Genomic DNA, 26370 nt, shown 5'->3' with positions numbered 1-26370 from the left:
TGTCAGATTGTCAGCAGATAGGCTAAACCAAGATAGCCTGCCATCCTCCTTCCACTTGTTTTGGCTTATAACTCAAAGTAATGAGAGAGGACATGGTGCCAAGGACCAGGCTGCTCCTTGGTGCTGCAGATAGAAGTGGACAATTAAGTAGTTGAGATGAAGCCTTCAGAATGATTCTAAACTTGATCTGACACCTGTCATAAACACTTAGGATCACTGCAGCTGCATGACAAATTACCCATCAATGTCACAACACGTGGGCAGGAGATCCACATGACAACATGTAAGCTTTGTACCGGTGCTTTCTGTATGATTACACATGCCTTTACACCTCAGTGCTACGCCTCAACAACTCGACCAGTCCCAGTCACAGGCGCTGTGAAAGACTCCTTTTGATTTTGTAAAGAATATCAATGCAACCATAACTCAAGGTGGACTACTATGAAAATATGTGAATGTGCTGGAATTGCGGTGGCAACGATCCACATATATCAAAAATGCTGTTTATGCATCTTTTCATTCGGGTTTAACATGAGTATTCAACTTATTGCACATCACTTTTTTTTGCTGAGCATTTACTGCCCATACAGTTCAAGTCAACTCCTTCATAACATATGGAGTTAGAATTATCACTGAGCAGCTCAAATCCACTCCTGCAGAGATCTGATATGTGGATTTGGAGCCACTAGGTTGTTGTCATCTCGACAACAACAGAAATAACTGGGTCTGAGCCTCAGGCAAGCATACATCTGGATCCGGGACAGCTGGCTAATTTTGACAGAGCCTGCCCCTGAGCGTCCCTGTCCCCTATCACAGCCACTCAGCAGAACCAGCGACACTGACAGAAAACAGTACGAACACAGTGAAGCATAGCTGCCACCATGCTTCACAGGAAATGATAGGCTCTCCTCATGCAGAGGGAAAGGCGACTACTTTTGTTTTTTAAAGTTTTAAAACATACACCAATTTGGAGATGATGTGCATACACAAAAAGATATTTATATACGTAAATATGGGCATGTATAGATTTAACACACATGCACATATTACTACTCATAGAGACACTGTACATGCTTGTTGCTGTTTCTTATAATCTGGGACAGTGTGAGTGTATTAGCACTGACTGCACAGATGAATGGTGCAGTTGTTGAAGGGGAATGAAAACCCTACCTCATCTCAGGCCATGTTTATGCCCCTGAAAGATAATAGGAAGTGACAACTCCTTACGGTGGAAATACCTTCTCATTTTTCTCTCTCCTCTGCCTTCTACTCCAATCAATTTGTGCATAAGTAGGTCTATAGTTGAGACAGCGAGGGGAAGCATATATATATATATATATATATATATGTATATATATACAGGAAAAGCTGTAGTCGCAGCTTTTACATGACTATCTGTCTATGTTTCCCTTAGATGTAAGTGTAACGGTCATGCCAGCGAGTGCGTTGAGGGGGAACATGGTGGCCTGGTCTGTTCCTGCCAACATCAAACAGTGGGAGCTGACTGCCAGAGATGTCATCCCTTTTACCAGGACAGACCCTGGGCCAGGGCCACTGGGGACTCCGCCAACGAGTGTCTGAGTGAGTATCCTGCTTCTGGGCCACTGTCACAAACCCATCGGGTGCAGCCTTCTGCAAAATCCACAGGGCAGCGTTGAATTCAAGTGACAAGCGCGGGCTGTCAGAGGTCCCAAAAAATCCATCAGTGTACCACCTTTCATCGGTCTCCAGTCTATCTTAAAATTTTGATTTCCTCGTGTGCAGCTTTTCCATTTGTTGCATGAGTCAGTAGATACTACACTCCATCACTCTGGAAATAAAAAATTACAGTCTGACAATCAGTAAGGCAGTCGAGTGTTTATAGAAATTAAGCTTCATTCATTCTCATCATGCTGTTAAAGTGAATGGTAGTTTATAATGTTGAACCCAGCTTCACACAGCATTTAGCTATTTGTCTGCCACCACATCTTAGTTATTACTTATTAAGCAAAAACAAGCAGTAATGAAATTAATTTTGTGGCTGCATTGCGCACATAATCGTTTAAATATGCCCACATTGTAAAGCCTATGAGTTTTGGTAAGAACAGCTCGCTGGAAGATGTGTGTATATGTGTGCTTCTGTATGTATGGATTAGCTTGAGCGTTATCAGGTCTGGTTCATCGCACTTTTCTGAACGCTGCCGAGGATAAATTGTAATTGGCTGAGGGATAAATACCATAAAAGAGAGCGGCTCGCAAATTGTTTTTGTTTGTTTTTTTTCGCTGAATTATATTAAGCAGCAAGCTTGTTTTAATTACTCTTACTCTTGGTTCCAAGCAGATGGCGTCTTAAACAGAGTACTACATCCAACTTAATCAGTGCATTATATTAATAAATAAACATGCACCATATAAAAGAGACACTGAATGTGGGAGCGTAAAAATGAATGCACAGTGTACTGCACATCTCTATCTGGCACGAAACTCATTTTGCCTCCGTTTGCCACACCAACCTTTTGTATTTCCGTGTCAGGCAGGGGAACAGCCGTCCTAATATTCTCTCTGCGTCCGGGCAAATCATTTTGACAAAGACATAATTTTATTTGCTGATGATTACAATCAGCAAATCTGCGTCGGGGAAATTAAATACATTAAACAAACCAAGTGCTAAAAAGTAAACTAAATGAAAATCTTGTATGGGAATAAATGTGTAGAACTTAGACTTGTAGAATAAACAGTTGAAATGAAGTTGCTTTTATGTTTTAGACAAAATTAGATGATAATCTATGTTTTATTACACAGTCTATGTTCATGACGCATAAACAGTTCAGTCAAAACAAAGGTTAGAAAGGTGTTGATCACTTTTACCCTAACGTTTGGGTTAGAATCTCAAAGAGAATTCACATTGTTTATATGTCTTCAGACAGTCTTGTAAATCTGTAAATAAAAAAGGCTTAAAGGATAACTACCTTATTAGTACCACTTTAACCACACAGGAAATAATAATGATTATAAAACGATTTAGCACAGAACAAAAAGTAATGAGCACAATGCATCTTCATGTTGCAATACAGTATTTTGTTGCATTTTTGTTGTACCATAAAAAAAAAGTGATATACTGTATCGTGTACACATGCTGTTATTTTAATACCGAGAGGTGAGACAATGTCAAGATGGTCCCTCCTCGCTACTTGCTAGTTATGGGAGAGATGTCTTCATGCTAACAAATACAAGCTGAGCTGTCAGAGGGTCTAAGGTTTGAAACATTTGGGGGCTTGAGGGGGCTGACATCCTTAGTTACACCAGAAATCAAAGTCTCGGGACCAACAGCAGCAACCTTTTGCAGTGTGAGACTGCTTTGGCAGCATGTACTGCAATTTTAGACTGCGCTGAAATAAGTTACAATTGATAAGGTGCCTTTTTCAGAATGTATAAAGCAGGCCTTATCAAATAGAATGAACCTGTGCATTACATGCATTTATTTGCTGAGCTTCAATACATTTGATATGTGTGCCGTTTTTAATTGTTGATATATTTGCTTAGCTTGCTGTTTGCCATCAGATAAGGTAAGCTGTTTATACCTGCCATCGTGCACAGCACTGTTAGCACCTGATTGTGTTTTGTTTATGATTCAGTTTTGATCTGGAAAAATCCTGGAGCCACAGAACATAAACACAGAGCCGGGTCTCGTGTGTCACATACCAGGTGTGTTTAATTATTTGGTCTGTAGCCCAGTGGTTGGAGAAAATTAGTAATTAGACTAGAGGAGCATAATAAAGTAGTTTTACTTTTTATACAAATCTCTCTAGTTTTGTATAAGCTAGTACCCTCCATAAATTAACGATGATCATACAGTAGTTATACCATTTCTGATGCCTTTTCATTTTTATGTATCTTATAGCACCATGCTCCTAGTCTGTGGAAAATGTAAAATGCCCATATTAAAATAATCTGAACGAAGAAATACATTGAAGTACAACATACATGCCTTTGCTTGATTTGTTTTAATTCAGGCATTTCAAGTCTTTCGCACCAGCCAGGTTTGACCATGTGGCTAAACGTATTTTTCCAATCATGCCTGCATTCACTGTGGAAATTTCAGTTCTAGCAAATAATATGTATTTATTTAGTCATTGTTATTATCTTGATAGGATTCTTTTAGTGCTGACCACACATTTGCAACAAGGTAATACTGTGTATTCTGTGTACTCATACTGTGTTTTTTTTTTCTTTTTTAATTTATTATAAGCACTGGTAGTAGTCTAAAAGAGCAATTGTGTAACAAGTATCTAGCGTGAAGAAATATGCCTATTGCTTCTCTTGTAGCATTAGGCATATTGTTGTTATTGTTAACACAGCTTTGAAGGAGAAAATGTAGAACTGCGATATTACTAGTACCATGTCATTTTCATGATGGACGTGGTCAGCATTCAGAGACCTGGAAAACGTGCATATTTACATGCAATTAGATGAGAAAAAGTGAGATTTCACTTGGGCATGACTTAAAAATTGAGAGAACTCCCGCACACTTACTGCTGGAATATTTATTTACAACGTTTTGCCTGTTCGACCTTCTTCGGGTGTACTGTAAAAATACTGGGGCACGGTTTAAAAGACTTTAAAAAAACATCTTTGCAGGGTGATAGGAGTGGCGTGGGGAGTTGTTCTGTGAGGTTTGTGAACTTACTTTCATCTTTTTGTCTTTCCTATAGTATTCAAAAGAACTATTTCTCAGTGTGTATAAGTAGTGTGTAGTGAAGCATTCCCTACATTTGCTCTCTCCCTTCTCCCTTTCTTCCTTTTCTCCCCATCTCTGTTCGGTGAAAGTACCTTAACGGCCAACAAAAGCAAGTTGCGCTGCCACATCTCACGCTGTCCAGCAAAGTGCTGCCCTCCGTGCAGTGCAGTGAGTCGAATGAAAAACTGTGAGTTAATTTGGGGCTTTCTTGACTGATGTATTGACTCATCGACTTTCAGCCGACAGCCCTAAATGTATTAATTAATGAGCTTTACAAGTGCTGGTAGGTGGATTTTGCTACCTTCGGACAGAGCTAGGCTAGATGTTTCCCCCTGTTTCCAGCTAGTCTTTGTGCTAAGCTAAGTTAGCCAGGTGCTGACTGTGGCTTCATATTTAGCATGCAGACATGAAAGTTGTATCAATCTTCTCAACTAACTCTCTGAAAGACAGCGGATAAGCATTATTTCCCAAAATGTTTAACTTTTCCTTTAAGAAATGGGCATGTAAAGCTAATTTGCATATAGTCTGAATATATTTTTATCACATAAAAATGCAATAAATAGAAAATCTAAAATAATCAAAACTGCAATCCATGTATTAAAGAATGTAATACAAGAGTAATAATTGTTATTATATTCTAAACTTTTTACTCGAGCAAAGTACAGCACCAACAGTTGAAAACACAACAACAACAGAACTTGACAGAGATATTATAGTTATGTATGGGGAGCACTCATGCAAATAAGAGGCAGCATCTAATTCACAAACACTTTGAAACATCAACTCCAAAAAATGGCAAGTGTCTCTTTCAAGAAAATTATTCTTTAGCAGGGAGAATGAACTATAACAGACTCGTGAACTTTGGAGGGTTAGAAAACCATGAAACCCAAGAAATAGAAAATAATTAAGATAATAATAATAATAATAATAATAATAATACTGTTTATTTGTAAAGCTCCTTTCAAAACTAGAGTTACAAGGTGCTTCACAAAATACAGTATTAAAATACATTATAGGTGCAAAAATAGCCAAAAATGTATAAGTACATGATACATAAAAAGAGGAATTTCAAGAGGTGAGAGATATAAAAAAAAAGATTTAAAAAAAAAAAAGATAAACCTGGAGCTTTATAGAACTTAACACAATAAAAACAAGATGATCTACAGATAATAAACTACTTGTTTTTGAAGAGTTTAAGAGTCTTATCATGCACCATTGAAGAGTTTTATCATGCTCATCTGGCACTGCATGCCATGAATCTAACTGTGAGGATTTGAAACTTACTCTTCAAATTTGTAGTTTTTCTCTTTCACATATTTACTTGCATCATCATATTACATACATTCAGCTTGGAAAATCCAATTGCAGTACACTTTTTGTAAAATGGGTTGTTATCTCAATCAGTGCAGTATGTGTTTGGATATTTATAACTATGCAAACCATATGAATCCAGCATCAAATTTCTCAACGCTTCTCCATTTCAAGACAAAATAAAATAGTGTAGTGTTAGGTAAATGACAATCTACGTCAACCAGAATGTCTGAAATGGCAGTGAATAAGCACAGTATTTCAAACATGTTAAAGTAACCCCACTGGCGACCCTTGATGGAGTGTGTCAGTATAATGTTATAATGCCAATTAGGCACATTAATGTCGTCCTACCATATGATACCATACCAATCTGCTTTAAAGTTACAGAATGGTTCCATCATATTCTTTTACTAAATACCAACTGACAGCAACATTTTTAACCGTTTTCTACCATTAATATGGAATCTTGGACAGACTATTTCCTGTTAAACATGTCCAAGTGGTTGATAGCAAAACCAGATACGCTTCTGTGTTCCAGCTAAAAATAACCATCACTAGTATCCCATTATATCTTGGCCACTAAAGAAAAGTCGCGTGTTCATTGCAATTATTGTGATTTAAGAAGTAAATGTGATAAAGCAGACTGGGCGGACAGCTTCAGATTTAGAACTTCTCTCAAAGAGCAAAAAGAAGAGGAGAAGGGACAATCGTGTGATTATCTCAGCTATTTTTAGTATTGTTGTGTGAAGAGTAGTAGCGGGTGGTAAGTGGAAGCTTTAGGAGGCCTTTTACGCGGGTTTTCATGAATATTTCAGTTTGTGAGTGTTTTTGATAGTAATTTCACTATCAGTCAAGGTTGTTTGTTTAAACTTGATATTAGACTGCTGATTTTACTGCTTGCTGTTTGCTTTGGTGTCTTAAAATAGGTTTGGAGAAAGATGCAAAGGGTTGTGCAAGAGTTTGCTGTTTGCGTGTGTGTATGTTTATGCGTATTTAATGGGATGTCATTCTCATCAAGTTTCTCCCCCTCTGAGACTGAAATCATTTATAGCCCAAGCAATTTGATGTAGGTCTTCATGATTTTCGTTGTTTGTTTGATGCTGTCATCGGCTTAGCCTGAGGCTGTTCCTGTAGGTAGACACTTTAAATGCTTTCTTGCCTCTGATTTAAGGTTGAAGGCTGCAGTTGTAGCTGGGAGACTGTGATCATTTTCTTGTATATCAATAGTACGGTTCACAATACTGAGGATAAATCAGATACTTATCATCTAAGCCTCCTGGCAGTTCTCCTACCATGGAAAATGAAAGATATAGAGGTAGATTTAAGCTTAAAATCTGTTTAATCTCCTCTCAAGCAAAATTGATTTGTAAATGTGCGGTACCAGTCAAAAGTTTGGACATGCTTGATGATGATGATGTTTTTGATTGATAAATTTTTAATCAAAATGAATATATTATATAGAAATAAGATCATTTGAGTTGAGCTGTCATTGACAGCTGTGGTCTCTTTCTTTAGGAATATAATGTATATAATGTATAAACAATGTATATATGTGTATAACTTTGGTACCTTGCTCCACGTAGGCCAGGTCTTTAGCTTTACACCAACGGATCCTCAGTAACACCCAACAAATTCAGAAAATAAGGCAAATGACCATTGCACTTACCTTCTTCATGTATTTGTTCCTCAGCCCTAGCTCTTCTTTTTCTTGGGGTTTAATGCCAGATTAGACCCCATTCGGGGCCCTCTACAGTACAATTATTTGATATAATGGGCCTGGCTCTCTCCAACTTTGCTCCACTCAAGCTCAGCGGGTTTAACTGCTTGACCACAAAATCATCGCGATCGACTGCTCCACTGGAAGGCACAACGCGATGATTTGTTGTTGCACGCGCTTCTGTTCCTTCACTTAAAAATCAAAAATTGTACAACAGAGGAAGCCATGGTGAAAAGTTAGTGTGAGAAAAGGCACGTGTGGCGTGAGATCGGGAAATCTGTGTCAATTACGTCAGTCTCACACTCACGGTGTGAGAGTTAGCATCCCTGATATCCAGTATTCACACTGATAATCCTTTACCACATTGGATTTTCAGCCGGGTATGTGCAGAGTAGAGTGATATAAATCTGAAAGCTACTGCTTCTTTCCAAAAATGCCAAATTGAAAACTCTCAGCATCCATACGCTTCATTTCCTACTGAGTCCTTTCCACCTCAGCTGTCACATGGTGGAGTCCCCATGATCCGCATTACAATTGCTCTCCATGTAGTGGAGCCCGGTCAGCACCTCCAAGTCTGAGGCCATGGTTCTCTGCTGGAAAATGGTGGATTTCTCCCTTCGGGTTGGGACTGAGATTCTACCCTAAGTGAGGGAGTATAAGTATCTTGGGGTTTGTTCACGAGTGAGGGTATGGAACAGGAGATTGAAGTGTGAATCAGTGCGGCATCAGCAGTAGAGCGGGTGTTGAACCGGACTGTTGCGGTGAAGAGGGAGCTGAGCCGAAAGGCAAAGCTTTCAATTTACCAGTCAATATACGTTCCGACCCTCATCTGTGGTCATGAGCTTTGGGAAATGACGGAAAGAAGGAGATTGTGGATACAAGTGGCTGGAATGAGTGTCCTCTCTAAGGTGGCTGGGCTCAGCCTTAGAGATAGGGTAAGGATCTCTGACATCTGCGGGGAGCTCGGAGTAGAGTCGCCACTCTTTTGTGTTGAAAGAAGCCAATTGAGGTGATACGGGCATCCTATTAGGATGCCTCCTGGGCGCCTTCAGTTAGAGGTCTTACAGACACGTCCGACTGGTAGGAGACCCCGAGGTAGATCCAGAATACACTGGAGAGATAATATATCTCATCTGGCCTGGGAACGCCTCGGGATCCCTCAGGAGGAGCTGGAAAACAGAGGGGGGGGGGGGACGTCTGGGCAGCTTTGTTTAACCTGCTGCCACCACGACCCGACTTCAGATAAGCAGCAGAAAAAGAATGGATGGATGGATGGAACATTTGTTATATATTTGGTACATGAAGTAGCTATTTTTGACTTGGAACAGTCTCCATAATATATAGCTGCAACTGCAGGGAAATTTGTTTAGTAGAGGAATGTGACAAAGTGGACAAAAAGATAAAAAATCATTTATAACATGTATATTCTATAAATCCTTAACAATGAATTAGTAAATAAAACCTCATACTGTGCTTGACTTTACTTCATCTACTCAGATCGTTTCAAAACTTATAATCACTGTAACTTTAAATGATGAGCTGAATGAACGCCCTGCCAAGCATTCATTAAATGTATCCAACTAATTTAATTTAGACAGTGTCATCTTATTAGCATCCTTCCCACCATGCATTGTATTTGGATTAAAATGCTCCACATAGACTTCCTTCTTCCTGTCTGATCAATGTTACATGGTAATGGCTTGTCTCTTTATATTCTCATGTTGAAGGTGATTTCTCTGAAGTCACTTTGAGCAGCCAGATGTTATGTCCTTTTCACACTGGTGTGGATCCTAACTAAAGCAAAAGCTGTGATGATTATTTAAAATATGAGTAAATGACCCTGTTACTCCCACAAACCCATACTGTGACAGTGACTGTATAAGTAAGCATGTACTGCTTGTCAATATGACAAAACAGTTGCCAACTGTCTTCTCTTTGCTGTTAAATGGCTAAAAAAAACATTAAAGAGTAGAAACATTTATAAAATGGCATGCCCCAGTCCTGTATATGTCATAGTAGAGTCTGTCTTACACATTCCTTTGGAATGGCTGGAGAGGAGATAGCAAGAATCATAAAATTATGAGGATTTTACAGTCTTGAACAATCCTCTAGTGTTGTAAACAGTGTTGGTGGACAACTGAGCTGACCTTCTTTGCAAATGCGGCTTTTTGCAAGACCTTTTATCAAAAAATCCTATCTTAACATAAAAGAATGAATAATGCGTGAGGTAGGTAGAGGTCTGATTAGTCTGTAACACTACACTAAAGGTCGTACAGATATATATGCTGCATGGGCCCCCTTATAGAGTGGTTTCTTATCACTGCTGATATTCTACTCTCTTGGCTAGTCTGACATCTCATTCGTCTGGCAAATTAGATGTAAAAATGAGAAATCAGTTTGCCTGCAGGGGTTGTGGTCCCTGTCTCCAGTGTGTTCTGCAAAAGTACTGAGAAATTATTCATATTAAGGGCATAACACAATAAGATGGTGGACTGCATCATCTCGGAGGTGCGGTGGCAACCCCAGTTTTGGCCTTGCAAAACCATACACTCCTGCAGAAAACTGACTGATGCACTCACTGAATTTGTTGGCATAATTCAATCAGGGAAATCTTGGTGTAGCCTTAATTTGACATCCTAACAGGTTTCACTGACTGCTACAGTTGCATAAATCCAAGCTTTTTTCTGTCACCAACAACTAAAGAGAGAATAACAATCTATTGTCAATATTCTAGCTTTTTTATTCATTATTATATTATTATTGACACGAACTGGATTCCATATTTTGTTATTATTTACAACAAAGTAAGAAATGATGTAGTAGTTCAGGAAGCAGGAAGTATTTGCAACACAGTAGTAAATTTCCTTTTTTCCTCTTCCAGAGCAGACATTGTCTTTGATCAAATATCTCATAACTCTCTGATTGATGCTGACAAGAATTAACCACTACCATTTTAATTATTGAAAGGATGATACCAGAGCCAAGTCTGAAATCAAACTTGACATTAAAACATTGCATCTCAACGACTTTATTTACCTTTGATTCTAATGATTTTGCCAAAAAGTTTATTTTGGGCTCTGAGGCTGTTCAAATCACAGGAGACAAAGAAGAACATGACTTTCACTGTGTGTCCAGGCTAATCTCTATAAGACAAAACCCCAAGGAGCAATATGAGAGCAGTGTGCATGCCTAAATGGGCATGATATGCAAATGAAAAAGTCCTTGAACGGAGCAGGAGTTTGAAGTAGAACCAGCCTCTCAAGAGAGGTTAGCGCCACTGGCTCATAGTCCAACGCTTTTTCTGCAGGAGGTATTTCTGTAGTGGAGACATCTACTTAGAGTAAAGTTGGTCAGATTCTGTGGTGAAAGTTGATTTTAAATAGTTTAAGAGTAGGGCTGACTTTGGTCTTTAGTTTCTTGACTTACTGTGCTGACCACTGTTACCAGTAAACCACATGTATGACAAAGGATAATTAATTTGAGACTATTCGTATCAGACTGCTGTGACAGTTTGTCACCATTAACACTGTCCCTGTCTCCTAGAAATTACTTTGCTAATACTATGAATTTGTTTTATCAAATACTTTATGAGAGAAATTTAAGTGTTGCCTGCATTATGTTCTGTGGCAGCATCATTTTGTGAGGATGAGTTGCTACCTTGTACTGCATGCAGGAAATAGTGGTGTGGGTAGAGTGGACAGAGGGTGTACAAGGTTCAGGACTTTGATACTGGAGACCAGGGTTTGCATCCTGAGTCCTGCATGTGGTTAGGGTTCAGGCAACTAAAGCACTTTGGTTAAGGGTTTAGGAAAGATTGTAGTTTCGGTTAAATACTGATGAAGTAAACAAGTCGTATCTTGTGCTTCAAGTCACTTTTGACTTTTTCACTACTTAGCCAAAACTTAACCAAGTGCTGTGAGTGCCTATAACCATAAAAACCTTAACAGTGTTTTAGCTGCTAGAAGCGGATATTATACTGCTAGTATAAAAATTACCTTTACCCCATACCAGGCCTAAAGATATGTGACTTTGATTTTTCACCTTAGCATAGTGCAACTACAAACATGTCCCTTTGTCTTTGTAACTGAGAGACATACACATAAAGCTACATATTAAAAATACATATAAAACATTGTTGGGATTGATCTGATGTAAACCAAATAAAATAATAATAATTAAAATAGTGGAAACAAAAGCTTAGTAAAAATCAGATTCTGAAACAGCAGCACCAAGTAATTAAAACATTAGCAAATGCGCATTTGTAATGCCAATCAGAAGTTGCCACAGAATAACAGTGTACATCATGCATTATATCACATTTTATGAGATGTTTTCAGCGTCAACATTAATTTGTACCACCAGAGGAAATGCAACAGAAGCCCAGGCAGTTGTTGACAGTACTGCCAACTGGCTAACAGCTAGCCTGAGCAGCAGTGGCAGCACAACTACCTGGCATGATAAAGATAGAGTGGATGGGAGCTGAAAAGTAGAGCCGGCTGGTCGAATTTGTGCTCTAGTTGCCCACCAGTGCCAATCAGAACTGAGTCATGCTGTAGCGCCTTTCTGTGTGGAGTGTCAGTTTTTGTCAGCTTCTGTTGCCCCATGGGCAGAGGGATTGCAGGTCTGCTAACAACCCATGGAGAACTATCACACAACTCTGCCATTCTCCTCAGGTTTACTGAGCTGTAAAGCATCTTTCAGCTCATTGTTTTAGTTTTCGGGACCACAACATTACTGTTTTGGTTCGCTCTAGCTGCTCTCATACTCCGACGCAGAGTGAAGGTGTTTTCAGTCGAAAAGCTCTGATAAACCCCTGTGCCCATTGTTTGACAAGCCACTCGCAAAACTATCAAATAACTAATTAAATGTCACCCACAGAAAAAGTAAGTCCATTACTTTGTATTACTCAACAGCAAAAATCATTTGTTACCCCATTTGTTATATTATGTTCTTTACTCGCACAGCTGAACTCCAAATGAAACATGAGCCAAATCTCTCATCTTCTGTATTTAACACGTCCAAATAGAAAAAATAAGACATTGTGGTTTAACAAGCAACCGGCCTACGTTTTGGATTTACAATATTTACTAACCATGAACAGCTTAGCTCGTGTGACTCCTTGCAGCACTTCATGGAGTAATTCTGTTATTAACAGTGTGTTACTGGGATTAGGAATTGTACAATAAATTCAAATCCTTATCCCTTACATTACTTGTTACTGACAACAAGTTATCACATTACTGTAACACTGTAAGGCATAACTCTGCTGCCCAGCACCTAACAACAGACAGAAAAAGTTAGCGACTAGCTGGAGAACATAGTGGAGCGTTTAGCAGATAAAAAGCCAGATCATTCCCACAGGAGTTGGTAGAGACCAAAAACAGAGCTAAAAGAGAGTGAATCTTGGTTTTAAATTCCCTAGGTGACCAGAGACACGACTCCATGTAAATGCTAACGTCTGGTGTCTGGTGGATGTGTAAATAGACAATTGCTTGCAAACATGTTGGCCATACGGGGAGTCTAATTACAAAGGATGCAGGCTTTTCTAAGACTGTGTGAACCCTTATTTACTAATTAGAATTTCATTTATGCAAATTAATGAAAGCCAAATGAAACCTAGAACTGTTTATTATATCTCTTTTAAGTTTTTCACCACCAATCCCAAATTTGTACATTAGGTCTTAAAGCAACGGGTGATATTTTTTTATCTTTCAATAAGGTAAACCCTGCTGAGACTTCTTATTAACAGGAAGGAGTAATCATATGGTTATTGCCAGCACAACAGACAGCTTGATTCATAATAAAATGGGCAATTTCACCTAAATCCCCCCTCAGGGTAACTGGTAGACTAAGGAGGGATTTGGTGTGAGGGGTATGAGAGCTGTGATGGTGTGTTATCAGCTGAGTAATTTGCTCTTGTATAAACATGAATTACTGTTATCTAAGTGCCCCTTGACAGCCGATTGGCTCCTCATTAGGCCTGTGTGAAATGAGATTAGCAACGAGCCTGTAAATTATGATCCAATCCCAGAACACATAATCTCTCACACATGTACCCCCCCCTTTTGTCTATTTCTGTCTTCTCTCTTTTTACCTTGTTGCCTCTTCTGCCAACTTCTTCCCCTGCGGCTGCTCTTTCCATATCTCTCCTCACTTGACCTCTTGCTCTTTCTCTTTCTTGCTTTCTTTCCCTCGCTCGCAGAGTGTAACTGTAGTGGGAGATCAGACGAGTGCGTGTTTGACATGGAGCAGTACCGCAGCACTGGCAGTGGGGGGCACTGTGTGAGCTGCAGAGACAACACTGATGGGCCCCATTGTGAGCGCTGCAGAGAGAACCACTACAGGAAATCTCCCGAAGAGCCCTGCCTTCCCTGCAACTGCAATATCAATGGTAAACTGCAGATTCAAAACCCTTAATTGTTTTGATAATAACTTAAGAACCCTAATTACAATCCATGCCAACGTCATTACTCACGACTTTTGTCTTCCCTGGCATGAGCCAATTTAATTATGGTTAAATTGGAATGCTGTATTAGTACAGTAAGACACCATAAGCAAGATTTAGCTACAGACAAAAAGGACTCAAAGGATTAATTGTTGCAAATTTTATGGCCAAATGTTTTTAAATCATTAATAACATTGCATTAATATTTAGTCTAACTCATGGACTACTCAACTGCCAAACCTTGCCTAAGAGTAGAATCTTTTCTAATTCATAATTTATACAATCTTGTTCCTCTCATGTCTTGCACATCTCATCAGATTTATCCTCGCTTTAGCTTTCCAAATGACGATTAAAGAAATCCTTGACTTTACTCAGCCCTGCTGCTGTAAATTAATCCAGTTGACTAACTGAATGTTATCAGTGAAGAGACTTCATGCTCATTATACACAGTCTAATTTTAGGTGAAGGGACATTAAATGTTTGGGCTGCTAATTATATCATCGTCAGGGTAAAGAGAGACAACAAGAGGGAGAACAAATGCGTTAGCTATCTTTTCCTCTGCATTTCCTAAATAGGGTAAGGTGATTGCACAGAGCTGTTGGAGTTCATTATATGGATCAAAGGTTATAGCAGACTCCATTAGACTTCCCTTTTTTCTCATGTCCACAATTCCCCAGCTGGTCCTTTTTCTCCATTAACTAAAGGTAAAGCATGTCAGCTACACTGTTGTTGCAATATTGTATCCAAAATAGGACTCCATTAACAAGTGTTCAGTTATCCCCGATAACATATTATAAATGATGCATTGATCCACTTCATGTAATTTACCAATAAACTTTATGGATTCCGAGGTGTTCCATTTTCTTGAAAATTATCCTATTCTTTCCCTTTTGTATGTGTATCCTCTACATTCTCTTTTCTTTATTCGTCTTGCACAATCCATCTGCTGTCCCTATCAGGCTCCGTGAGTCTGCAGTGTGATGTAGAAGGAAGGTGTGCGTGTCGGGTTGGCGTGACAGGGGAGAAGTGTGACATGTGTCGGTCTGGCTTTCACTCGCTTGGTCCTGGTGGCTGCAGGTGAGCAACACGCATAGTCATACACACAGATGCACAGACATATTGATACGGAAGCCACACAAAAACGAGGCAAATACTGACAAAAATAACCGATTTAAGAATGAATTAATGACAAAGAACTTGTCAAAGAGCTAAGCTTTTAAAAGAGAGGAGAAGTTAGGAGAAACGAAAAGGAAAAGGATCTAACTAGACCGGCTAAGCAGACAGACTTTTTTAATAAATCTTCCCTGTTCTGCAGTAACTATCTAACTTCCTCAAGCCGGAATTTGTCAAACTACAAAGCAGCTGTAAACAAGAGGATTCCCATTACTCTTGGTGACACCACTGTGAATTAGTGGCCCTCTTATCAGTGAGTACCAGGATGTGTCAAATACAGTATCCACCTGCTAACAACCGTTCTAACAACCCAGACCGCTGTAATTTTTTTCCACAGGGAAATATGAACTGGGGGTAAATCAACATTTCAATTTAATCAAGATTTCAACAAACATTTCAATCTAATTCATAACAGGGTATTTTATTAATTCAGTCATTTCATCTCTAAAAGTCCTATATTGTCATTCTCCTCTACATCTTTTGGTCATAATGCACATATTTGCTGAGTTGCTTCATATTGATATCATCTCCTAACTACAAATAATTTCATCCATCCATCTTGTCCATCTGGATGTTCACCCAATCAGATCAATCACCATGGCTCCATACAGTTATAGAAATGTATTTGTCTGCTTTTCATGAAGCAAACTTGATGTAGTTAATTTAAGCCTGAGATTACATAAATCTGGATTGTTAGCATTTTATTTCTAATGGAATCTACATTAGAAATGAAACAAGTTAAACGTTTGGGGGAATCCACAAGTTGACTAAAGTAATTTGTTGGTTATGTGAAGTATATATCCATTATATAAAAATATTAAATAACTACAAAGTTATAAACAAATTATAACCATGGATCCACCCACCGTTAACCATGGATCAGTGACTATGTGTGTTGTGAGAGGGGTCGCTGTAGTAACAAACCCACAAAAATTATTAGCAGCTCCCCTCAACTCGACTGAGCTTTTCTGTGTCTTTCAGCTGATTGTTTTGGTTTCAGCAAGCAGCAAGCAGACCGATCAAGTTAGCCACTAGCTGGTGAACATTGTAGAGCATTTTAGCAACTAAAGAGCCAGATACTTGCCTTAGGAGTTGGTAGAAAACAAAACAGAGCTGAAAGGAGACTGATTATTGGATTTGCATTCGTAAGGTTACCTAAAACATGACTCCAAATGAATGTGAATGTTGTATGTCTCCTGGATTTGTAAAACTCATAAAACTCCAATCCAGTGTTCAAAAAATGCTAAGTGAAAACATGGCAAATATCCAGCTTCACAAAGACCCATCTCTTGCAATACATTTTTTTTTTTTTTTTTTGCATCAAACCAATGTTTTCTATATATTTGTGTTATGCATCTTAAAGGTTTGGCCTCAACTTACAGCAAATTTGCATTACCACAATGGTTTCAGTTTAGTGGATCAGCCTATGAATTATTAAGTAAATCAGAACACCACTCTTTATTACTCTAATCTAAAACAAAGACCGGCCTGCTGCAGCCTGTTTTCAAATAACCACAACTCCAACGTTCGATAACAATTCCCTGCTGCTGCACATGGTCAGTGTTTTGGTTGATCATCCAGCCATCCTGACCAACAGGAGAGCAAGATCTGGTGTTTGAAGACCCCTTAGAACCAAGCCAGAGACCATGTGGTCTCCTCCATATGTGACCATGGTGACTGGATCCAGCCTCGTTGCCTTCAGAAACTTCAGAGAACAGCTTCAGCTGCAACCAGCCCCTCGGAGAAACTTAGCCTCAAAAACTTCTCTGCTTTCCATCACAGATAATTGAATGCTTAAAGCTTTATATCTAAGGTTAGTGTAGTTTAGTTTTGCATCGAGTACACTTTCCCATGTTAATCTGGTGTCCCTAACCAAAACCTCCATGAACCCTTTTTACTGTCACCAACTACTTATTAGTAGGCTATTTGTAGATCATTGATTATTCAACTTAGTAATACTTGGTAATTCCAGTGCTTCACTTTATTAATGACATTGTATTATTTAGTGTGTAGTTAATAAATGCTTCCATTTATTTAAAGAGCTAAATTTTGTTGTTTTCTTGCAGAGAAAAACTAATCACCGGTTGGAAAAATAGCTCACAATTGTCTCATTGATGGCTGATTGCAACTGTTCTCTGCCAGACTTGGCAGTCTGAATAAGAGCAAAATAATACATCTATTGACATATATTATATAATATTGTTTTTCTATATTTGCACTTAGGTCTGATTTTGATCGTTTCATTATGCTGCAAGAATAAGCTCAGTGGGTTAAATTGATTTTAAGATAGGCAGAATTGCTGTCATTCCAAAGATATGAGAGTGATTTACCTCTGAGGCTATGCACACTCACATACTCAGACTGGGTGTTTCTCTGCATCCTTTGTTGGAGCTTGCAGATGCACTGACCTGTTGCATACATTTTGATGATGAAAAGCAAATTCCAACTTCCTATGACCTGAGAGCTCTCTTACAAAGTATGTGTGCACATAAGCCTGCATTTAAATGCCTATAATAGTGCACGTGTGTGTGTGTGTGTGTGTGTGTGTGTGTGCGTGTGTGTGCGTGCGTGTGTGTGTGTGTGTGTTTGTGTGTGTGCACACGCGCGCGGGCGCGGCCATGTGAGAGGTATGTCGTAGTGTTTATATTCATAAGAAGTCCATCCTAGCTCTCCCTGACCCCCTCTACCTGCCGGCTGAATGCTAAGTTGTGACGGTGCTGAATCGCATATCAATTACTGTTTTGTGTTAATATTATTTCTACCACCGCCTAACTGTGAATACTGTGACAACAGGTATTGGACTGACTTTTAAACAGACAAACATACATTCAGTTTTTACTTTGACAAACAATGTAGATGAAAGGTTTTGATATTTATTCTTGTGACTTTAAAGCTGCTCTAATAAATATTTGTACATGAACAATGGATGTAATGACTGCATGTAACGTGAAAGGGGTCACTCATAGTGATGAACCCACAGAAAAATCACCAGGCTCTGCAGTTTCTCTCAGCTCTACAGAGCTTTTAACACCTCTCTGCTAATTGTTTTGATTTTACAGCCCCCAACTTAACTGTTTAGGTACACTCTCTCCACTCTCATTAATGTTCTTTCCAGCCGTAATATGCAGCTTTTTTCAGCTAATAGCTGTAAAATCCTACTTTACATTTCATTTCCAGCAGAACAGACAAATTTAGTGACTAGCTTGTGAACATAGCGGAAAATTTAGAAGCTAAGGAGCCAGATATTTTTCTCAGGAGCTGGTGGAGACCAAGCCTGAGCTAAAATGAGAATAAATATTGGACTTACATTACCCAGGTAGCCAGAAACAAAACTCCAAATGAAAGTTACTGTTGCTCCATATGTGATGGATGTGTAGGCAACTGTTAGCTAACATGTTTGCCATATCAGATCAAGAGGCGAGAATATGTAAGTGTTTCTGTTGACACAAAAACATTAGTAATGCATGTTTAAAGTGAGGCTCGAGGTTAAGGCAGCTTTATTGAAAATCTACTGAATAAGATGTCACTTTTAGTCTTTGAAACTCATTCCCTATTCTGAATATCACAAGTTTTGGTAATAACACATTTATAAATCAAAGTGTACAATAGTGAAATTTTAGACTTTGCCCTTAGTTCAATAAGAATTATTCTCACAACAAAAATTTTATCAATACACACATGTTTGCATGCACACATGCTAACACGCATGCACACACGCAACCCTTTCTCCCATTCATGCAGCAAATCAGGCTGATGAGTTAAGCTGTGATTTACTCATACCACTTGAAAAAAAGCAGAGAAGGCTTGCCTTGGGATATTTGATTTGTAATACCACCTCATTAAAAAAATAGATTCTGTGTTACAGTTTCAAACAAAAGTAAGTCATCAGTGAAGGTGATCAAACACATTTTGACATAATCCAAGACACTGCTGACCCATACACCTACTCACTTGCTTTTATCGAGGTTTGCACGGCTTTTAAATTTTGTATGATGGATTGTGGATGGATCAAGCATCTCAGCGTTGATGATTTATTACAAGAGCACTTGTGCTTTTTGATTGGGCGCAGCGATGACAGAAGCCCACCGACAGGGTCGGCTAGTTATTAGGGAGAACCAGGTTCAAGCCTCAAGACAAGTATCCATGTTGTTGAAGTCTCCTTGAGCAAGACACCCCACTGGTTGCAGAGTTGTTGTTCTGTAGCCGTCCATCTGTGATCTGGAGGTGGGGGCAAGCGAATAGGGAATATCCTTATGGAAATCAGTGGAGCTATCACATTGAATTGCCCTTGACGTTAACATTCTTGGTTCTTCTCAGTCAACACATTTTCTCACACATACACATGTCCGTTAAATGTAGTGGATTTAAATCTTTCATCTACACATCACATTTCGTTTGTAGGCTGTGTGAGTGTGACCCCAGCGGAAGTGTGGACAACTGCTCTCCTCTGGATGGACGTTGTCACTGCAAGCTAAACGTGGAGGGGCAGAGCTGTGACAGGTGTGTTATAAGTTTGTTGCTTGTGTCACCTATGTGTTTCCATGACCTGTGGTTACCTAGGTAACCGTTAAAGTCCTGCACAATAGTACATCTGATGTAATTATTAACAATTCATCCCTTTATGTACAAAATATAGTGTTTTTGATAATGCCTGATGTTTAAAGTCTTGATTTGAAGAAAAATAAATAATTTAAATTATCATTCCTAGATTTAATAGTATTGTGAAATTTGCTTGTTTGTTGTAAAATATAGATTAAGTACATATTACATCCAGCAGATGAGTCAGCACATCCTACGGGTGCAGCAGAATAATAAAAAGAAGGTTTGGGAATAGTTTGTTTAAAATTTGCTCTAAGTTTTGGGGCTATCAATCATTTTGCCTCTTAGGACAGTGAATATGATTGTTATAATATGTCAATAACCAAGTCTCTGCTTCTCCCTGTCTGTTTCTATCTTGTTCCTCTGGGATGCAGGATCAAACAGATAAACTCCCTGTGACATTAGCAATACACACAGCCCCAAGTCTCCAACTACTGAATAATTCTCTGCTCCCTGTTTGTTGACTTTTTTTTTTTGCTGATTTCATGGCTCATTGAGCAGGCCCCTCTCCTGTGTAATGTGACGAGTGTAGTGGCTGATTTTTAGCAGTGTTCCTTTCCTACCCATATGCCAGCGAGTGTCTGTAGGTCAGAGCTCAGGGTCTTTGCACCTGAGCTCCATTCGGTACCTTCTTCCTTAAAACTGCAGTATTCAGCAACCAGCCTACCCGACTGCTGCAGTCAGAACAACTTAAAGAGATTAGTAAGAATAACACTACAGCAAGGATGTAGTAAATAGCTGCAATGAAGCGTGTGTGTACCATCTGCATGTTAATAACTTTTTATGCATCAGGGTGTGTTATGTATGTGTGCCCACAGATGCAAGCCAGGCTTTTTCAACCTACAACAAGTAAATCCAGCAGGCTGCCAACCTTGTTTCTGCTTTGGCCACTCGCTTGCCTGCTCCTCGTCCAGTCACCATGCTTCTACCAATATCACTTCTGACTTTATTGAAGGTATTGTCTCAGGTCCTATTGTTACTGTGGGATCGTTTTATTCCACAGTGACAAGATACTTAGTTAAAATTAACAAGACCATTAATGTTTCTTTCGTTCTCTCTGAATTCTCACCCGCTTCATTTTCCTTAACTACCATGTGTTTTATTGTGCTATTACTTATATAACCAAACTAGAATGGGATTCAGTAGGGCGCTTACGCCAATGTCAAAAAACACACACAAGATTTCAGAGAATAGAATGCAAATTCATAGTAAATGTTTCAGGTCTGCCCCAAAAATGTAATGGGTTCTTACCTGGCTCATGCACCATCCCTCCACCAAGTTTGGAGCAAATCGGTTCAGTACTTTTTGCGTAATCCTGCTGACAAATAAAAAGACGGGGCGAAAACATAACCTCCTTGGCGGAGGCAATGAAAAATAATCACAGATAATAAAACCAATACAAAATGATCTGGATATGTCCAGTGTAGGAACACAAATGTTTAAACTCTTTCTGAACACCAGTATTTACCATATCCTGATCTTGTGTGATGCAGAGGAGAATAGCCATGAGTCATGTTTTGAAATGTCTTCTTTTACCTCCAGATCAGGATGGCTGGTTGGGAGAGTTCTCTGGGGGACAGGAGTACCCCCTGCTGTGGAAGGAAGGTGAAGTCTACCTGCTACCTCTTAGTGAGGAAGATATTGGCTTCTTCAAAGCTCCCGGTGAGTCACAAACGAAAAAAATTGAGATCTGAATTCATCCATGAGGTCAGATCGTTATCTCAGGTTGGGTCAAATGGGTGGGTTATTGTCCCCATGAAGATGCTTTAGTATTGTTGACAGTTGTGTTATTAAATAATAAATCCTCCAGTTTTTTCTCTTCTAGCAAATATGTAAATGATATTAGTGTTAGTAGAGCATCTGTAATACCCATAGCTTGTTCCTGTTGTACCTCCATGAGATTAATCAGGGTCTTTGGCAGTGGGTCATGCGAAAGTTATTCTGAAATGATCTCTCCCAATCCTGTATCAGAGCCATTAGAAGATAAGGGAATAAGATGGCCCAGCTACAGGACTTAGGGGGCCCATTTCTATCAGCTGTCCCGACAGTAAAGGCCTGATGGAATTGGATGTCTCGGCCATGCTGGAGAAGCAACAAAGTGAAAATTGGCTTGGTTTCTTCTTGTCTCCACTAAGTCGGTTCTAGGCATCAACTCACAGCCCCTCCAGCCACCATGCAGTCCACAGCCAGAAGCAAAACAGGAGCAATCCCATTAACTCCGCATCCTGGAGGTTTAATGCCCAAAACGCGCGAGCACAGAGAACGACTCCATTTGGAGGCGTCTTTTTTTAGCAAGATGAAATGCTCACAGCTGAAAGAGGATGCGACAAAGCCTGGCGGTTAGGCAAAATTTGTAGAATGTCATTATAAATGCGCTGATAAGTCATTGATGTGCATGTTTGACTGTTGTGTGTGTGATGTGTGTATGTGTACATGTGACATGAGCGTAAGTCCATAATGAATGCTTGCATGCTCTGCCGTATAAATGTGTAATTATAAATGTACATAGTTAACAGAGTTTTTTAAAGTTGCTTTCTTCTTCAGACAGTCAATAGTGACGTCTCTGTAGGCCACACAGATTAGTGGCCCAACTGGCCAAGAGCAGCTTTGTGGCAGCCTGCTTATCTACTTCGCCCAGTGTTTGTTTATGTTGTTTCTCCACATAATAAATGCACAAATCTATTGCCTTGCCATCCCTATTAATGATCTCATTTTCTCCTGCCATTTTTTTTTTTTTAGTGGTGCATGTGTATAGTTACTTTAAAGATTAGACTAGAGCGGCAGAGGCTTTGGAAGTAGCTCTGGAATTCTCCCTCACACTGCCACTGCCTCTGCTCTTTTTACTTTTAATTTGTATTTATGCTAAAATCCCTCCACTGTGTTCTTCATCAGAGTAAGAAATAATTCTGAGTGACAACTCCATGTCAGACATCATACAAACTGTAATTTCGGTTTTTCCCATGAATGTACTTTCCACCATAGTTTGTCTTGGGCTTAAACTGCCACATGGGGGACAGGATTCAATCATTGTTTTTTTTTTTTTTTTTTTTTTTATTGAACTGTTGAAGCAAGTGAGAACAGTGTTTGGGATCTGCGTAGCTCACCTGGCTCCAGAAATATTAGCTGATGCTTGGACAGGGACAGGACATCACAGATTCTCTCCCTGAAGTGACACAGAGTTGTTGGACCGGACAGGGAGAGTGCCAAATAGTGTGAAAGGAAAAAGGGAAAGGGACAAAAAATTTCACTTGACTTTCCTGAATTCTCCATGACAATCAGGCCAACACTTGCTTACGCCAGTCAGGACATCAGAATTGCAGCCTCTTTTTCACTGCATGAAAACATTTCACTTTTGTTAACGTCTTAAATTGTCCTCCCCGATATTTTCCCTTCACTACTAGCGTGTCAAGTAATAAATCTATGTAGGTTAGTAATGTATATGTGAATGTGCATGTACTTTGGAACACTGTTCCTCCGAAACATGTGCATTGCCACTTATCCTCTTTCAGATCCTGGACATCTGCTTGACAGAGTTGAAGTCCGTGAGGCAACTCAACTGAATGAACACTCGAGCGCAGCTGCCAGGAACTATCATAGACAAACAAGTATCTCCCTAAACAGTTGCCCTGACCTGCCTGTGAGAACCGTGCTCGCCACTTGTATCTGCTGGACAGGAACTGTGGCTCTCTTGGCTGAGCAGCGTTCCATGCTGAAGGGGACATCATCTAACATGAGTCCCTACAGCCATCTGTTGAGAAGCTTGCAATGTTGATCCTTTTCATATCTGCAGCACAGGCCAACCTGCTAAGCCTGAAGCAGCAGGGAGACTGAAAGAAAAGAGGAAAGAAGAGGGGAAGATAGACAGAATTTTAATGAAATAACCCTCTAGTAGAAGGTAAGAGAGCAGCATATGGCTGCTCTTGTGTTCAGTTGAGTAGTGGAAGGGAGAAAGAAGAGCAAAGATCCATGAGAGCAGCTCCAGGCTACCTGTCACTCTGATTCAAGCGGCAGTTGCAGCTTCACACAACCTGAGTGCTACCTGCACCCAGGTCTGCACGTAATCCAGGCTGGAGGCCTTGTCATATGGAAGAATAAGCAAAACAGAAAGGAGATGCAGCAATGGGAAATGAGAAAATTGAGTGTAGAAATAGAAATAGGCAGGGAAGGGAGAGAATAAAAAAATGGAACATGGACTACAGAGAAACAGACGCAGAGGTAAAGTCACCTGTGCTTGAGTTAGGCTCGAATGGGAGAGAAAAGAGTTCAGTATGCTTGAACGAACTCCGGTGTATGATGTGCCGTCTGACCACATTTTGAGCGAAAATGTTGATACCCATTCCAAGTGGCCACACTCAATGGCCTGGTAAAAAGCCTGCCATCATAGCCCCCTACTGGCTGCATCCCACTGCCTCCCAAATCTCCCTCCCGAGAGCTCGCTGTCTTCAGCATTCTCTGTTGACTTGACACAATGAATCATTTTGGCAGTCTCCTAATTCTCATTCATGGTGTTGCACTTTGTTGCGAAAGAGAGCTTTAGAAAGAAATTCAAACTCTGACTACTTTCTCACCTCCGCACCCCTGACCAATCATTGTGTAGATCTAATTGTTAGATTGTCTGTTCCAGAAGGTCAACGGAAATTGCTTGGACACAGTCCTGCCAATTCCAAAGTCGGAAAAGTGCAGGATGAGGTAATTTCAGATGCTGTTAGACAGTTTGGCAAGCACTTTGATTAAAGCTCCTGGGGCCCTTAGGCTGTTCAGACCAACATAATTCAGACCAACCAACACTCTCGTTCATTTCAGGCCAAAGTATTGGCACAGTGGAGGTGCCAGTGCTGAACGCTCAGGCAAAAACATATGGCTCAACTTGCAACAATTCAATGCAATGTCATTCCACAAGGAATAATGGTGGCCAGGCAAATATAATCATAAATTCCTGGTAGATTACTTTATAACACGAATGACATATTTCTGCTGAGGAGTGTGTTCTAATTGTCAAGACAGGCTAAAACAATTGCATCCACAACAACTTTCCAGAGTTGTAAAACTCTCTTTCTTTATAAAGACATATGTATCACTGAAATTGTACTTCCTGGAACTTTTCAAATGCCCCTGTGGCAACACGCCCACACCAAGAAAGCACCTTGTATTTTAATGAAGTACTATTTTTGGTCTAAACACCCACCAATGAAAGAACAGTATGACTCCTTCATTTACATTTGTGCCAAACATCCTTTGTGTGGGTTGGATAAGAACCCTCAGAGCTGAGACGCGTCCTCTGAGTTGATCTTTGCTCACACTCTACCCCAGGTTCACTCTGTTCCACACTCCACTTTGTCCCCTGTTACTTCCACTAAAGAACAGAGATAAATCATTACTACCGGTGTCACAGGTGTATTGAATGTTCATGTGTATCAGTCTGCATATGCATTTGTGATGTATATTGCTTTAGCAGTTCCCTTGAAAATAAATGACACGTTCTTCCTTTCACGTAATCAGGTTTCAGGTCACATATATTGTGACTGCAGGTGGTGCAGTTTAGTGTTGGAGTCGGTGTCCTTACAGTATTGGATCTGTTTAAAAGTTTGAAGTTTGTCCGCCCAGCCTTTGCCCTCAGACTGTCTGCATGGTGGTCGATCTTAGAGGATCAGTGGGACTTGTGTTTGCGCGAGGTGGCAGTGACTTAATTGAAATGGAGTGGCTTTAATTTGGTTGGAGCAAAGTCTAAACCCCCTGATTGATCGTGAGATCTGCCATTCTCCAAAAGTTATACAGGCATCTATTACTTGTTGTGATGGCAGCTTTATGTGTTCCCGGCAGAGTGTCAACAGCAGCACATCCAGTGGACTTCAGATCATTCTGACAGACTCAGAAACAAAATGGAAATAGAGTGGCACAGACTGGAGATTTTGTATATTTAAATTTTTTTAAGTTCCCAGAGCCCATGTTGACATCTTAAAATAGCTTGTTTTGTCTAACAGTCCAAAACCCAAAGATATTTAGTGTAAAATGACAAACAACAAATCCTCACTTTGGAGAAGCTCAAAATAGAGAATGTTTGGTATTTTTGCCTAAAGAATAACTTTGAAATATTGGGATATAAAGATACTTTTACTTGGGGGGGGGGGCAGCTCAAACAAAAGGTAAAAATAAAAAAACAACTACTAGCAGCTCTGAAGCTCACTAATAAAAACGATATATCCTGTTTAATCTGGTCAAAAACGGAAGTTGAAGAAGAAGTTGTGGTTTAACGGTGGGATTATAAACGGAACTATTTCTTGGCTTGGCGCAGTGAATTCCTGGAGTCTGCACTGGTTGAGTGGAACATAACCCCCATAAAACCACAACTTTTTATTTACACACTTCAGTTTTTCTAAGGATTAAACAAACAAGATATTTATGTTTTCC

General features: G+C 39.7%; 1 protein-coding gene across 1 annotated transcript in view; it reads left to right on the top strand.

Moving 5' to 3' along the window:
- Window positions 1-26370, top strand: part of lamc3 (laminin, gamma 3) — a 94879-nt gene that overhangs the window by 25089 nt on the left and 43420 nt on the right. Inside the window, exons 4-9 of the mRNA XM_040158420.1 lie at window positions 1415-1581; window positions 13948-14136; window positions 15150-15267; window positions 19765-19863; window positions 20781-20917; window positions 21505-21624. Of these exons, the coding sequence (XP_040014354.1) occupies window positions 1415-1581; window positions 13948-14136; window positions 15150-15267; window positions 19765-19863; window positions 20781-20917; window positions 21505-21624 (830 nt within the window). The remainder of the gene's footprint in view (window positions 1-1414; window positions 1582-13947; window positions 14137-15149; window positions 15268-19764; window positions 19864-20780; window positions 20918-21504; window positions 21625-26370) is intronic.

Source organism: Xiphias gladius, chromosome 20 (genome assembly GCF_016859285.1).
Source record: "Xiphias gladius isolate SHS-SW01 ecotype Sanya breed wild chromosome 20, ASM1685928v1, whole genome shotgun sequence".
NCBI lineage: Eukaryota > Metazoa > Chordata > Actinopteri > Istiophoriformes > Xiphiidae > Xiphias > Xiphias gladius.
The sequence above is the reverse complement of the archived record's forward strand: the minus strand, read 5'-3'. Positions and strand labels throughout refer to the sequence as shown.